The 12,695-nt window shown below is 39.7% G+C and overlaps 1 protein-coding gene across 9 annotated transcripts in view; it reads right to left on the reverse strand.

Annotated features, from left to right (window-relative positions):
* Positions 1-12,695, reverse strand: part of NEK1 (NIMA related kinase 1) — a 144,859-nt gene that overhangs the window by 38,568 nt on the left and 93,596 nt on the right. For all 9 annotated transcript variants that reach the window (XM_048847672.2, XM_048847673.2, XM_075127796.1 and 6 more), the window contains 5 exons: positions 12,036-12,188; positions 9,186-9,368; positions 8,575-8,701; positions 7,132-7,235; positions 3,997-4,214 (listed from right to left, as the gene is read on the reverse strand). In XM_048847672.2, coding sequence (XP_048703629.2) covers positions 3,997-4,214; positions 7,132-7,235; positions 8,575-8,701; positions 9,186-9,368; positions 12,036-12,188 — 785 coding nt within the window. The remainder of the gene's footprint in view (positions 1-3,996; positions 4,215-7,131; positions 7,236-8,574; positions 8,702-9,185; positions 9,369-12,035; positions 12,189-12,695) is intronic.

The raw sequence follows: 12,695 nt of genomic DNA on the forward strand, positions 1-12,695 counted from the left end.
CCCTGGAGGGAGAGAGGCCATCACTGTGAAGAAGCCAACAGCACACAGTCCAGGCAACTGTAAGACTTCTTGAATGGCTGCCTTTGCTGGACTTTTGGCAGCTTCATGAGCTATGTATCTGGCAGGATCACCACTGCCGGTGGAAAAAATGTCCCTGCTTCCAGTTTGTCAAGAAGTACTGTTGTGATATTTTGGGGAACCTGTCTGTGTAATTTATGGATTCTGGGTGAGATTATGAATTCTCTGTATGTTTCTTCATCAGGCTGCCAACTTCATTTGAATGTGCAGCTCTTTGCCTTTTCTGTTATCTTTTTAGCTCCATGTTGAGCTGACATTCTGAAGGATATGCATTGCAATTGTAGCCATGTTGGTCCCAGGATATTAGAGAGACAAGGTGGGTGAGGTAATATCTTTCATTGGACCAATTTCTGTCCATTGGACCAAAAGCCACAAAGATCTTCTTCAGGTCTGGGAAAGGTACTCCAAGCGTCACAGCTAAATGCAAGGTGGAACAGATTGCTAACTACAGTACTTACGCTAAACACATATTCTAAGGGACCATTTGAGACAATGAACAACTCTCAAATATCCACCCCAAACACTTTGCCAAACTCATCCATTTCATCCCCAAAACAATTTTACATTCAAACAAACATTTTGTCCAAACCATAAAAATTGCCATGGGTGCTAGGATGGGTCCCCAATATGCCAATCTCTTTATGGACCACCTTGGAAAAGAATTTCTGAACAAACGAACCACAAAACCAATGACATACCAAAGACACGATGATATTTTCCTACTCTGGACAGACTGAGTAAATGCCTTCATAGAGTTCCACCACATCTTCAACAATCACCAGCTATCCATTAAACTCTCTCTGGAACACTCCCAAACTAGCACAAACTTCCTGGACAACACCATCAGCTTCAATAATGGAATCCTACAGACAACCATATGCAAGAAACTCACAGATCACCACATCTACCTTCACAGATCCAGTAACCACCCCACACCCTCCCAAGAAATCAGTTATCTACAGCCAGGCACTCAGATACCACAGAATATGCTCTGAGGAGAACCTCCAGGATATATACCTTAACATACTCAAAACCACCTTTGCCAAACAAGAAGACTCCACCAGAAAAGTAGACTGCATCATGGAACAGGCCACCCAAATACCGCAAAAGAACCAGCTTCCATAAAGAAATAAAACCCTCTCCAATCACAGACCCCCTAGCTGACACCTACCACCCCACTCTGGAACCCATATGGGGCACCAAACAAACAACTATAAGACATACTCAAGTCCATCCTGAAATAAATGTTTCCTGAACCCCCACTACTGGCCTTCAAACAACTCCCCTGCCCCCAACCGAAGCAAGCTCCCCACAGACCAACTCAAAAGATGCACCAGACCCTGACAGAAAAACAGATGCAAAACCTGCAGCCATATCTCCATTGCTACAATGACCAACACCCCCCGTAACACACCTTTCAAAATCCATGGATCCTACTCATGCCTATCACAACATGTGGTATACCTCATCCAGTGCCCTAAATGTCTCAACTATGTGGGTGAAACCAGACAATCACTAAGCTCTTGAATGAACTCACAGAAGAAAACGATAAAAGACAAAAAACACCCTATCACCTGCGGGCGAACACTTTCCACAAAGCAATCACTCTATATCTGGACCTATCAGTACTCCTCCTCAAAGGAAACTGGAACAACACTTTCAGAAGATGAGCCTGGGAGCTGAAATTCATAACTCTGCTAGACACCAAAAATCACTGACTGAACAGACACACTGGATTTAGGGTTTATTACAACAATCTGCAACCCACTAACCCCCTCTTTTTCCCTATGACCGCAGAGGTGTTAACAGGACACTCTACCTTGAATGGTCCCTTAGAATATGTGATAACTACTTATGCTAAATAATCTGTTCCACCTTGCATTTAGCTGTGATGCTCTAAATATCTTTCCCAGATCTGAAGAAGAGCTCTCTGTGGCTCAAAAGCTTGTCTCTCTCGCCAACAAAAGTTGGGTGGGTCTAATAAAAAAAATATTACCTCACCCATCTCGTCATTCCAAAGGGCAGTGATGTAGCGCTGACAATAGAGGATCATTAAATCAGGACCTCCTCAATTCAAATAAAAACATCCTAGACCACAGGCTGGCTCCCACCCACAACCACCATTTGTCAGTGAAGAGGTTACCCTGTAAGGGTTTGATCACCTGAGGAAGCTGATCAAGGAGTCACCTAACTGAGGGGACTGGAAGATATGAAAGAACAGGGGCTGTTCTACTTAGGGATCTTTGACCATTTTTCACCAGCTCAAGCTCAGGGAAACTGCTACAGGAGCCTGATGAGGCAGGGGAGAACTCTGCCTACCTGAACTCAGATGGCTCCCCCATAGAAAAGATAAGCTACAGTGAGGGACATATATTCAGGGTTTTTTTGTTTTCTAAATGATACGTATTTTCTTGTGCTCTCTCTCAATAAAGAGCAATGGTGTTTTAGAATCCTATATATGGATATGCGCACATGTGTGTGTTATGTGCTAAACCTACCTCAGGCCCCTGAAGAGTTAACCTATGAATCCAGGATGCCTATAAGGGTGAAATTCTACAAAGGGGTGTCCAAAAAGGATGCAAAAAGTATGGGGAAGTCAGCACTGGGTCCAGGGGCTAGGTGTTTGGACCATGAAACCTCAGCTCTCAGGAGGGGTATGTGTGAAGGAACTGCTAAGACTGTTACCACCACCAGGAGTGGAACCTTTGGAGGGGTTGGTCAGAGTGACAGCTGGAGAGTGGATTTCAAGAGAGGGCAATCTGGGAATTGTAACAGGGCAGTCACAGGGAACTGGGAGTCAGAGGGCCAGACAGAAGGTCTGGCTAGATTTACCTGAGAAGTGGGCTAACTAAAGAGAAGTTAGACCTCTGAGGAGGGAACCTGAAGAGAGCTCAGCTTGGTGTCCCTATCCCCAGACACTTCCCACAAAGGCAGATCATGGTGGGCTTTGGAGGGGAGATACTCTTAAGAGAAGGTGAAGGATTCCTGAAGTCATCCCAGTAACTCAACAAGATTTGGTACTGAGAGGTGACATCAGACAAGTCATGGCACACTATGTATGTATATTTGTAAATAAATTAAAAGCTCAAGATAGACCTACACAGACAGGGTAAGATGAGCAGTTTGTGTATATAAAATTATTTTTTAATGCTTCCAGTTCCATGTTATATTATTTGTTCTTACTTAATAAATAAAGATAATTTATTTTCACAAAATCTAAGACTCAGCCTGATATGTTGTATTAATACCAAACTGATTTCTCACTGATTAACAGCAATCTAAGGTTACAAGCTTCCAGAGAATGATTGCCACCTACTTCTCCACTGCCGGCGCAGCTCTTGTTTTGGTGTGTCTGCCCTGCAGGGCTGGGAGCTGTTTACCAAGCTCACCCAAGAACCTGGCCTTCCACAACCAAATGTTCTGCAGCTACTACTGGTCATCCCCAGTTTGCACCGCGATTCGATCCCACCACTCAGTGCTCGTTTCACAGGGCCACAACCACTGAACCACCATGTACACCTGGAAAGTAATACCTGCAGCTTCTGCGAGTGACATAGGTGAGAGACTGAAAATCCAGTGTGAAGAAGCAGATTTTGGGATGGACAAGAGGGCATTTGAACATTAACTCCCACAATTCCCTGAGAAAATTACACTGAAGAAATTTCCCAAAAGGTGGTGCACTGGCCAATGGTGTGGGGGACACTAGAATGCACTGTACTACAACCAGCTGATGTAACCTGGTGCTGTGAGGACAGACTGCACCAGCTATGGCAGCCAAATATGAATGCTCTCTTCTCAAATAGCTATGTCTGTAGCTATATACTGGCAAAACTTTTCCCAGTAAAACTTTCTAGTGTAGACAAGCTCTGGAAAAGATAAGATTGATTTTAATAAAAGGTAACATTACTGTGTACTCGCCTTTGGATTGTTTGCATCAAACAGGCCAGTAGAGAGCCCAATCAATAATGAACTTTTGCCTTTACTTTTTGCTGGTGATACAGAGCGTGAACGAGGTGGAAAAGGCTCTTCCAGTGAAGACTGAGCTGACAGAACTGGTGAGGCTGCTGGTGCGGCTTGTGGCTGTGCCACCTTCTGGAAAAAGGGTTCAGGTTGCATAGAGTCACTGAGACAAGTGTCTGGGGTGGAGAGAGAAATGTTACAAATCCATGTAGACAAAAATTCCAAACCCCTAAGCAAATGGCAACAAAGGTTGAATTAGGATAGTCCAATTATATCATAAAGAGAGGCATATCAGCTAATCTCTATAGATTCACTTGCTTTAATATATTGTTTTATTTGTTTTAATATAAATGGTCAAAAATGTTTATGCTAGGAAATTCAATTCAGGTTCCTCCCCTCCTTTATTTACCAAGGCCTTTAAAAAAATAGATGCAAAATATTACAAAGTTGCAGTATGAATATTTTTATTAATCAATATTCAGCTTTTGAAACTTGTGTGTAAGTTGTCAACTACTACTTTGTATATGGCCAACATATACTCTGCTGTCATATTTTTACTTGGTTTCACACTGTTTAACTGTATCTTACAAAACTAAGGTGGTTCATTTTCATTAGTGTAAGGTACATTTGTGCAGGGTATATTGCTTGTAGTTTATTACAGAGAAGCTCCCATAAGGAATTACTGCAAGAAAGTTTTGACTAGCCACATTTCATTTGTAAATTACTATATAAAATCTTGTACATTATGTTAAAAACCTATAGCACAAAAAGTCAAATATATATAGTCTGATGAAATTTAGAAATGTAATTAGTTGACAGAGTATTTTCTCACAATACAAATCTTAATATAGAAACAATCATGTAAAATACTGTACATGTTCTGAAGTATTCATTTTATGTCAGGGATACTGAATCATCCCTAAAATGTGTCGATCGTGGGAACATATTTGTTTAATAATATTAACTGTTGCAGCACAGTCCAGTCATTCTGATATAGTTTTATTTCTACTTTGTCCTGTTTTAGTCTTGCATGCAATATATTGTAGGACAAATACCCATTATGGGAAATTTGGAACTAGTATTAAAATTACAGTATTTTGTATGTATGTGCGCACCATATAAATTGGAGCCCTAAATTTCATAGGAGCAAAAAATTTCTTTAAAGCTTCCTCTATCCTGGATCTACAAAGGTTTTTTATTTTTTATTATTATTATTACTACTATTTATTATTTTATAGTGGCTTAAGTGTACTTGTGCTTCACAGAAGACACTAAAAAGACAGGCCAATTCCCTGAGCAGCTTACTAGATGAAGAAATACAAGCAAAATATTTCCAAATCTGCTTGCTCTACCTCCACTAAAAAGACCCTAAATACTTTTTGGGTTTGTTGTTTGTTTTTTTGAAAAATGCAACAGAAACCTCCACTCCCCCTAAGAGTTTACCAGTTTCTGCTGAAATAACCCAGGACAGAGGATTCTGCTTTCAGCAGAATGCTAAAGCACAGTGGAAGAAGATACATACACACCACCTTAACACTAGAAATCCAGATCTAGACAGTCAAGCTCCAAGAATGGATGGCATTAGCCATGTAGGGGATGGCTTAAGAGCATCCAAGTGATGCACTGGATAGCCTCCAGTAATGTAACTTGTGAAGCCTTGTCTGCACATTCAACCTGTTCTCCCTGATGGATGCCCTAGGAGCAGGAAACTGATAAGTATAGAGTGCCCAAAATCCCCCTGTAGTACTCCTGCCTCTGCACAGCTCCACCTCAGATCAGCATGGATGAACTGAATGCACAAGGTCAAACTTCATTTGATGGAGGGAAAGAAACAAAGAAGCAACTCGGACGTAAGGGAAGACAAATTAACTCTGGGCCTTTTGAGAATTACAGTCCTCAGTCTTAATCCTTGCTTATGCTAAACTCCCACTGAAGTCAATGGAAGTTGACTCCTAAATTTGTGAGATTTTTAACAGAGCATATTAGAAATGAGCCCATGGCTGTAAAGAAGCTCTACATCACTGCAGACCTCTGAATTGCATAATACCCTTTGTGTATCGTTCAGCCAAGGGATAGGTTTGCATGCATCAATCAGGCACTGCAGTTTCCCCTCAACATTTTTCAAAATGGGAACAACTGCTTCAGATAAAGGTCTTAAAGTGATCATCTTCTCTGTGGCTACTCTTTTGTTTGCTTATATGAAAAAATATTAGGAAAATTAAGAAGAGCAGGTATAAAAACCTGCTTTAATGCTACAGGCATAGCTGATTGTTAACATTCCCCTTTCACCCACCCATTTATTTCTTCCTCTTTGTTTGGATTTAGTCTTTACATTTCATGATCATGAATATCCCTTAGTTGTCTATACATCCTTCCTGCACCAATTTCTTTAAGTCACTATGCAGCTGAAGTCTTTTGTCCTGTTTATTTGCTACTCTTCCAATTTTGGTGTCATCTGCAAAATTGATTTACAGCAATAACACCACCTAACAAAAGAAGACCTGCAGCAAATCCCAAGGAGAAAGAAAGGTGCTTGAGATTTTCAAACTAGTTGGACAAAGGCAATGCAAACCCTAAGAGAGTCCTGGACTGCATTACAGTTAACAGGGCTGTCATTCTCATAGACGGACAGCCACTTCAACATGAAAGAAAGTCCGTGGATCACCTGGAAGTACTCCATAGACCACTGGTGAACCCTTGTAGAAGAAATTCTTCTAGCAACTACAGAGAAGGAAGGTTATAATCAGCTAGCAATACTTGAAATTAGTAGTAGTTATCCAAGCTAGAGAGAAACATATATTTCTAACTTCAGGTTAACAGTGCTTTTACTAATACCTAATGTACAGTGATCAAATCACTGAAAAGAAAAACGGCACTTTTTTGGGAAGAAAAAGTTTGATTGGGAAGTCCAAGATTTGGCTTTCTTAATCTATCAGCAGAATGCCTTTACGAACTTTCTAGAACTACAGAGTGAAAGTGGCAATAGGACAGAACAGATTTGTCTTTTGTAGTTAAAAGGTAATACCCATAAACTGTCTAACCAAGGCTACTATTTAAAAAAAAAAAAAAAAAAAAAGGAGTCTGCTCACTGACCAGCAGAAACTTCATTACGCGGTTGCGCATTCTGCGGCATTTCCTTCTCCAAAGCTGCTTCTTCACCACCACCATCTTTCTGACAGGCAGTATCTTCCAGGGGCCTGCAATTTAAAATCACTATTAATGCAATTCATCTACAGAGAAAGTCAGCCAGCCATCAAGGGTAGGTCTACACAGGGCAGGGTGGATAAAAATCAATTTTTTTATTTAAATTCAATTTTTTTGATAAAATGCTTTTTGAGGAAAAAACAATCTAAAGATACTTTTAATGAAGATACATGATAGCTCAAAGATCTCTCATCATGGAATAGGGATTATAAATTCTAATTCTATAGTATGAGACAATATATTCATGTAATGTTTAAGAAGAGTTTTGTAAATGAGTTCCAATAGTTCATGCATTAGGGACCCAATCGTATGGGGTTCCAGGGGCTTCTGTATAGATTGTTTAGGTTAATCTTTCTATCTACCCAATGGGACTCAGTGCTCAGCCGAGAAGATACCATCAGAGATGTTCAGTTTTGCAGTTCTCAAACAGTGGAGTTGTGTCTCCAGAGATAACATGCTTGTTAACAGCAAAAACATTTTTAAACGAATAAATAAATAAAATAAATAAATAGAAGTGAGAAATAGTTAAATAAAACAATTTAAAATGTCTGTCTGGTGATGTTTTCCTCCTAATACAGCATGGAAAGAAAACTCTCCAAATATTAAATGATTAACCTGTTGAACCGGAGATCCTTCACCTCCCAATGACTTCATAAATTGCTGCTTCAATTACCTTTGGTAATGAAATAACCAAACAATCATTCATTGTCTGATATAGCTGTAAAACTAATCTGAAAAGTTTTCAAAATAAATCACTTAAAAATGTATAGTGTGTGCCTTCTAAAAATGGAACCTATATCTATCTCTGAGTTGTGAAGAATATGTATTAAGGTTATAACAACCAACAAGAATGCACTTTTATGTAGAAATCCATGATTAAATTGATTCTTCCTGACTAGTGATTTAAATCACTTTGATTTAAATCCAATCCATTCTGACACAGGGATAAAAGCCCCATGACATGACAGCAGCTTAGCCAGATCAGCTGATTCGGGCTCACATGCTAAAAATTGCTTGTGAATGTTCGACTCCGGAACCCTCCACCCTCACAAGCTCCCAGAGCATAGACTCCAGCCCAAGCCCAAATGTCCACACAGCAATTTTTGAGCCCCAGAGCCAGAGTCAGCTGATCCAGGCCAGCGATGGGTTTTTTATCCAAGAGTAGATATACCCCACGTTAACAAGACAATTAGAAGCATCAGAGCTAAAGCCAAGTAGAACATTTTAATTAAGTGACATATCTAAAGTACTAGTCTGTCAAAAGCTAGCTATTGTTTTGAATGGCTCTACAGACAGTGCCCAAGAAAAAAAAAAGTGAAAATTGTTACTCACTCATTCTCCGTTATTGTTTCCCTTTCTTTAACCCACACATCATGAACAGTGATGAGAAGTTGGTCACTTTTGCACTTTTTATTTTTTTCAGTTTCTTCCAACACTTCTGCTTCCAAATCATCCAGCTCTAAAGTAAATAAAAGAATGATCACAACTACAGAGTATCACAGTCAGATGCTCAAATGAAAAAGAAAAACAACCTCACAAAAGTGTTTCTTGTCTGAAAAGGTTACATTTACATTCTTGGAGGTTCAGTGACTTTAGGACTTTAACAGAAGGCACTTTTGCAGACCCAAAAGGCACTGCTTTCTAGTAGGTTCCCAAAGCGCAGCAGTGCCAGGGTGCCCAACCCACAATTGGGAATATGGAGAGGCCACCTCCAAGGAAAACTCAGTGTTTCCTTAATTCTATCCCCAGTATCCCAATGTAACATCGTCTACAAGTTTTTGGCATTTAATATACTAGAACTGTAATATGACATACTAACGTATTAGTATACATCAAAGTTCTGGCAATTTTTTATTTAAAAAAGTAACAAATCAATTACATTATTTTTAATTCCCTACTGATTAAGAAAATGTTTATTTTAGAATTAGTAATGAAAATCATACCATGTAGCACAACAGGCCTGGACAGCACTTGGGTGGCATCAAATGTTTGTGACTCCTCTGGTATTGTCCTTTCAGATTCTATGATACCAACAACTGGAGATGAAGATTTCTCTCCAATACAAGCAATTTCTACTTCACTGTTCTCTTTCACGGTTAAGGGCTGAGAACCTTCTTCAGGAAGATCTATAGTATCAAATAATACAAATTTATTCTACAATTTCAAAAAGTGAGCGTTATCTGTTTTGGTAATGATAAAGGGTAAACTGTAGAGTTGATAAGCCTTTTAAATATAAGCAACTACACATACTAAGAGTAAGGAAAACACCATGTTTACAAACTTTTTAAAAAAAAAATCATGAAGAGGAAAGGTGAATCTACTATGCTTTAAAAATAGTAACAGGTTTATTTATTTATTATTATTTTCATAATTGCAGGGTAATAAAAACACTATATTTGCCCAGAAATGGAACTGTCTTGCTCTTTTAAGTCTGTATGCTTCAGACTAATATAAAATATTCTTTTGCAGTATTACAAGCTTTACCAAAGGAATCTTTTTACCTAATCTATGAAAATGTAAGTGTACAAAGGTTGGAAACATACATGAGTTCACATATCCCTGAAAGGATGAAAAGAGATCACAAAAGACACAAAACTGACATTATTACAAATGACTTATGTAAGATGATATGATTTATGTGCCTTAACATTATGCTGAATGAATTTTCTGTTTACTTGATTAGGTGAGAATAACTATTGGTATTTAATGATCTACCCAGCACAACTGCAAAAGACAGACAATTAATTATTGTCAAATCCTAATTCTTAAGATTTTTTTAAACTTTTACTACCTTAGTACACCAATGTACCATTCCAAAAAGTTAGACATACTCAGTTTGTTTTAGAGCATGGGATTATGTTTAAGAGTTGAAAATCCCAGTGCAATTACACTGATTTGTCTCTCTCTGCCAGGACAGCATGGTCCACTGTCTCAGTGGAGAATCACAAGGAAAGAAACTAACATTAGATGTTGAAACACTAACAGCATCTGGCATTTAAACACCAGAAGCATGGGGCGGCGGCGGCGGGGGGGGGGGGGAGAGGAAATAAAATAAAGAGAGGCCAAAGAACACAGGGGAAAGATATTAATCCTATCAGAGATAGCTGCTTTGAAAGCGCCAGGATTGATAGGTGAGGAGCTCAATATGTTTATCTAATATCAGACCACAAGTGTGCCAAGACACTGGTTTTAAAGAATGACTCCTATTTTTTTTGTCCAAACGATTCCACTTTGCCAGATGTCTAATACTGAATTAACACAGACAAGAAGATTATGGAGCTAAATAATAAATTTATTTGTCCAGTGGAAGCTATTCATTTAAACAAACAACAACAAAACCCACAGGTCCAGATATTCTAATATTATTTTGAAGCAACTTCAAATTTGCTTCAATAAAATTAAATTTCCTGCCTTTCACAGTCCTTTTTAGCATCCTGTTTCTTTATCAAGTTTAATTTTGTTTCTTTGTATTTATCACAATTGATATATGAGAGTGGGAATGAGGAAGAAGAAGAGGAGGAAGGAACAAACAGGAACAGAATAAGTTTCTATTGCTAGGAAGGAGTCCTCAGCACAAAAGCAAGTGAGCAACAGCTGCTGAAAAGAATTCTGCTGAATAGCGGACTTACTGTCTTGTTAATTAAGATCCTACCTGAAAAATTAGTGACAGTTACTTACCTGTAACTGGAAGTTCTTAGATTTGTGTGTTCCTTGTCTGCATTCCACTGAGGGTTATGCATGCACACCATGCACCTGGAGTCAGAGAATTTGAAACTAGTGTCTGTTCATCCACATCTTATGGGGGTGCCAGAGATGGCAATGAATCATCAATACCGCCTGGAACCACTGGATCTCATTGTTTATGGGTCTTTTTCTCGTGCCTGAGAGATTCGGAAAGTACTCCATCCCCTTGGGCTGAGCTAATGGATGGAGTGTCCATCTTCTTTGAGTTGGAGGAAGACTAAGTCCCATGCTTCCTTATCTCCCAGCTAGGTCCCACCCTGAGGTCTCGGGGGTGGTTACACCAACACTGGGGTCAGCCATAGTAGCTGGAAGCGTGCTCCTTGCTGAATCAGACCTATGTATTGGGGGGGGGGCACGGTTCCTCTGGTTAGATCTGAATGTGCTCTCATGGCGAGCTCCATGAGATGCTTCTGGAGGCTAAGTGCCCAGCCTTCTCAGGCACAGCTGAGCAAGGACTAGCAAATACTGCACCTGGAGACGGATATGATCTTCTCCCAGGCAGTAGAGACAGCATTGGTGGTCGCCGCTGACCAAGAAGGATCATGGACAGGAGGAACAAAATCTGAAGCCCAAAGTTTATCTAAAACAATAACTAAAACTATTAACTCTTAAAACTACGAAGAAAACAAAACTGATATATATATATATATAGTATACATACATACATACATATAAAAAAATCACTAAAAGTATTGACAACCATCTTTTACAAGTGTGTCAGAGACAAGCACACAAACTTTTGACCCAGACCATGCACTGCGGAGAAGGAACTGTAGATGAAGTCAATCTGCCCCACCCTTTATTGCCCTGGACAGAAGCACAAGGTGATCCAGGCATATGTGCAGATCAAGACACTTTTCAAATTCTCTGACTCCAGGTGCATGCAAACCCTCAGCGTAATACAGTAGGGACCATCACTCGAAGAACTAGCCAAATCATGATATTATATTGTGATAAGAAGTTCAACAGGAAAAAACATTACTCTCATAAGCTCTATGCAAGGTAATTTTCTAACCCTGCAGTTCAGACAACCCCCAATTCCTGCTTACCATTTGTGATAATTATTTCCTCCAGTAATTCAGTTTGAAGCTGTAGCTCTGCTTCCCCCAGTATCTTCAAAACTGAATCAGTAGGGCTTTTGCCCCAAACTTTTCTCTGGGGCTCACCAACATCTAGTTTAATTACCTCCCCCACGGTCTGCCCTGTTGGGAATCATGAAGAACAAATCTGTTTATCATCGTTGTTCACAATCCTATAAAATCAAGGAACGACTATGTCTATTGCTTTTTATTTTGAACACACAATCCTGCAAAGATACATGCCTGATTAAATCTAAAAAGTCAGAAAATCTCTCCAGGCACCAGCTTCAGAAGTTTCCCCTGTAATTTCCACTTAATCATAACAGCAGCAGACCCACCAATATGTTTTAGTAAGAAGGAGGTGGTGTGTCTTTTTTGTTTGTTAGTTTTTAGTACCTGAGGCAATGTGGGTAAGCCACACAAAGAGGGGAATTTTCCACAACCTTTTCAACGGGCTTGTGCAGACCTGACTTCATACCAAGAACTTCACCTTTGCATCAAAGAACTTGTCTTTTGGGGAAGGAAGGGACAATAGCAACATTTCTTACCCTTATTTTGCTGACTGCGTCTGCCATTTCAGAAGGAAGGATTGGGAGGGAAAGGGCGGGCAAAGGAAGGTGCTGCCTCAGA

Source organism: Caretta caretta, chromosome 4 (assembly GCF_965140235.1).
Source record: "Caretta caretta isolate rCarCar2 chromosome 4, rCarCar1.hap1, whole genome shotgun sequence".
Taxonomy (NCBI): Eukaryota; Metazoa; Chordata; order Testudines; family Cheloniidae; genus Caretta; species Caretta caretta.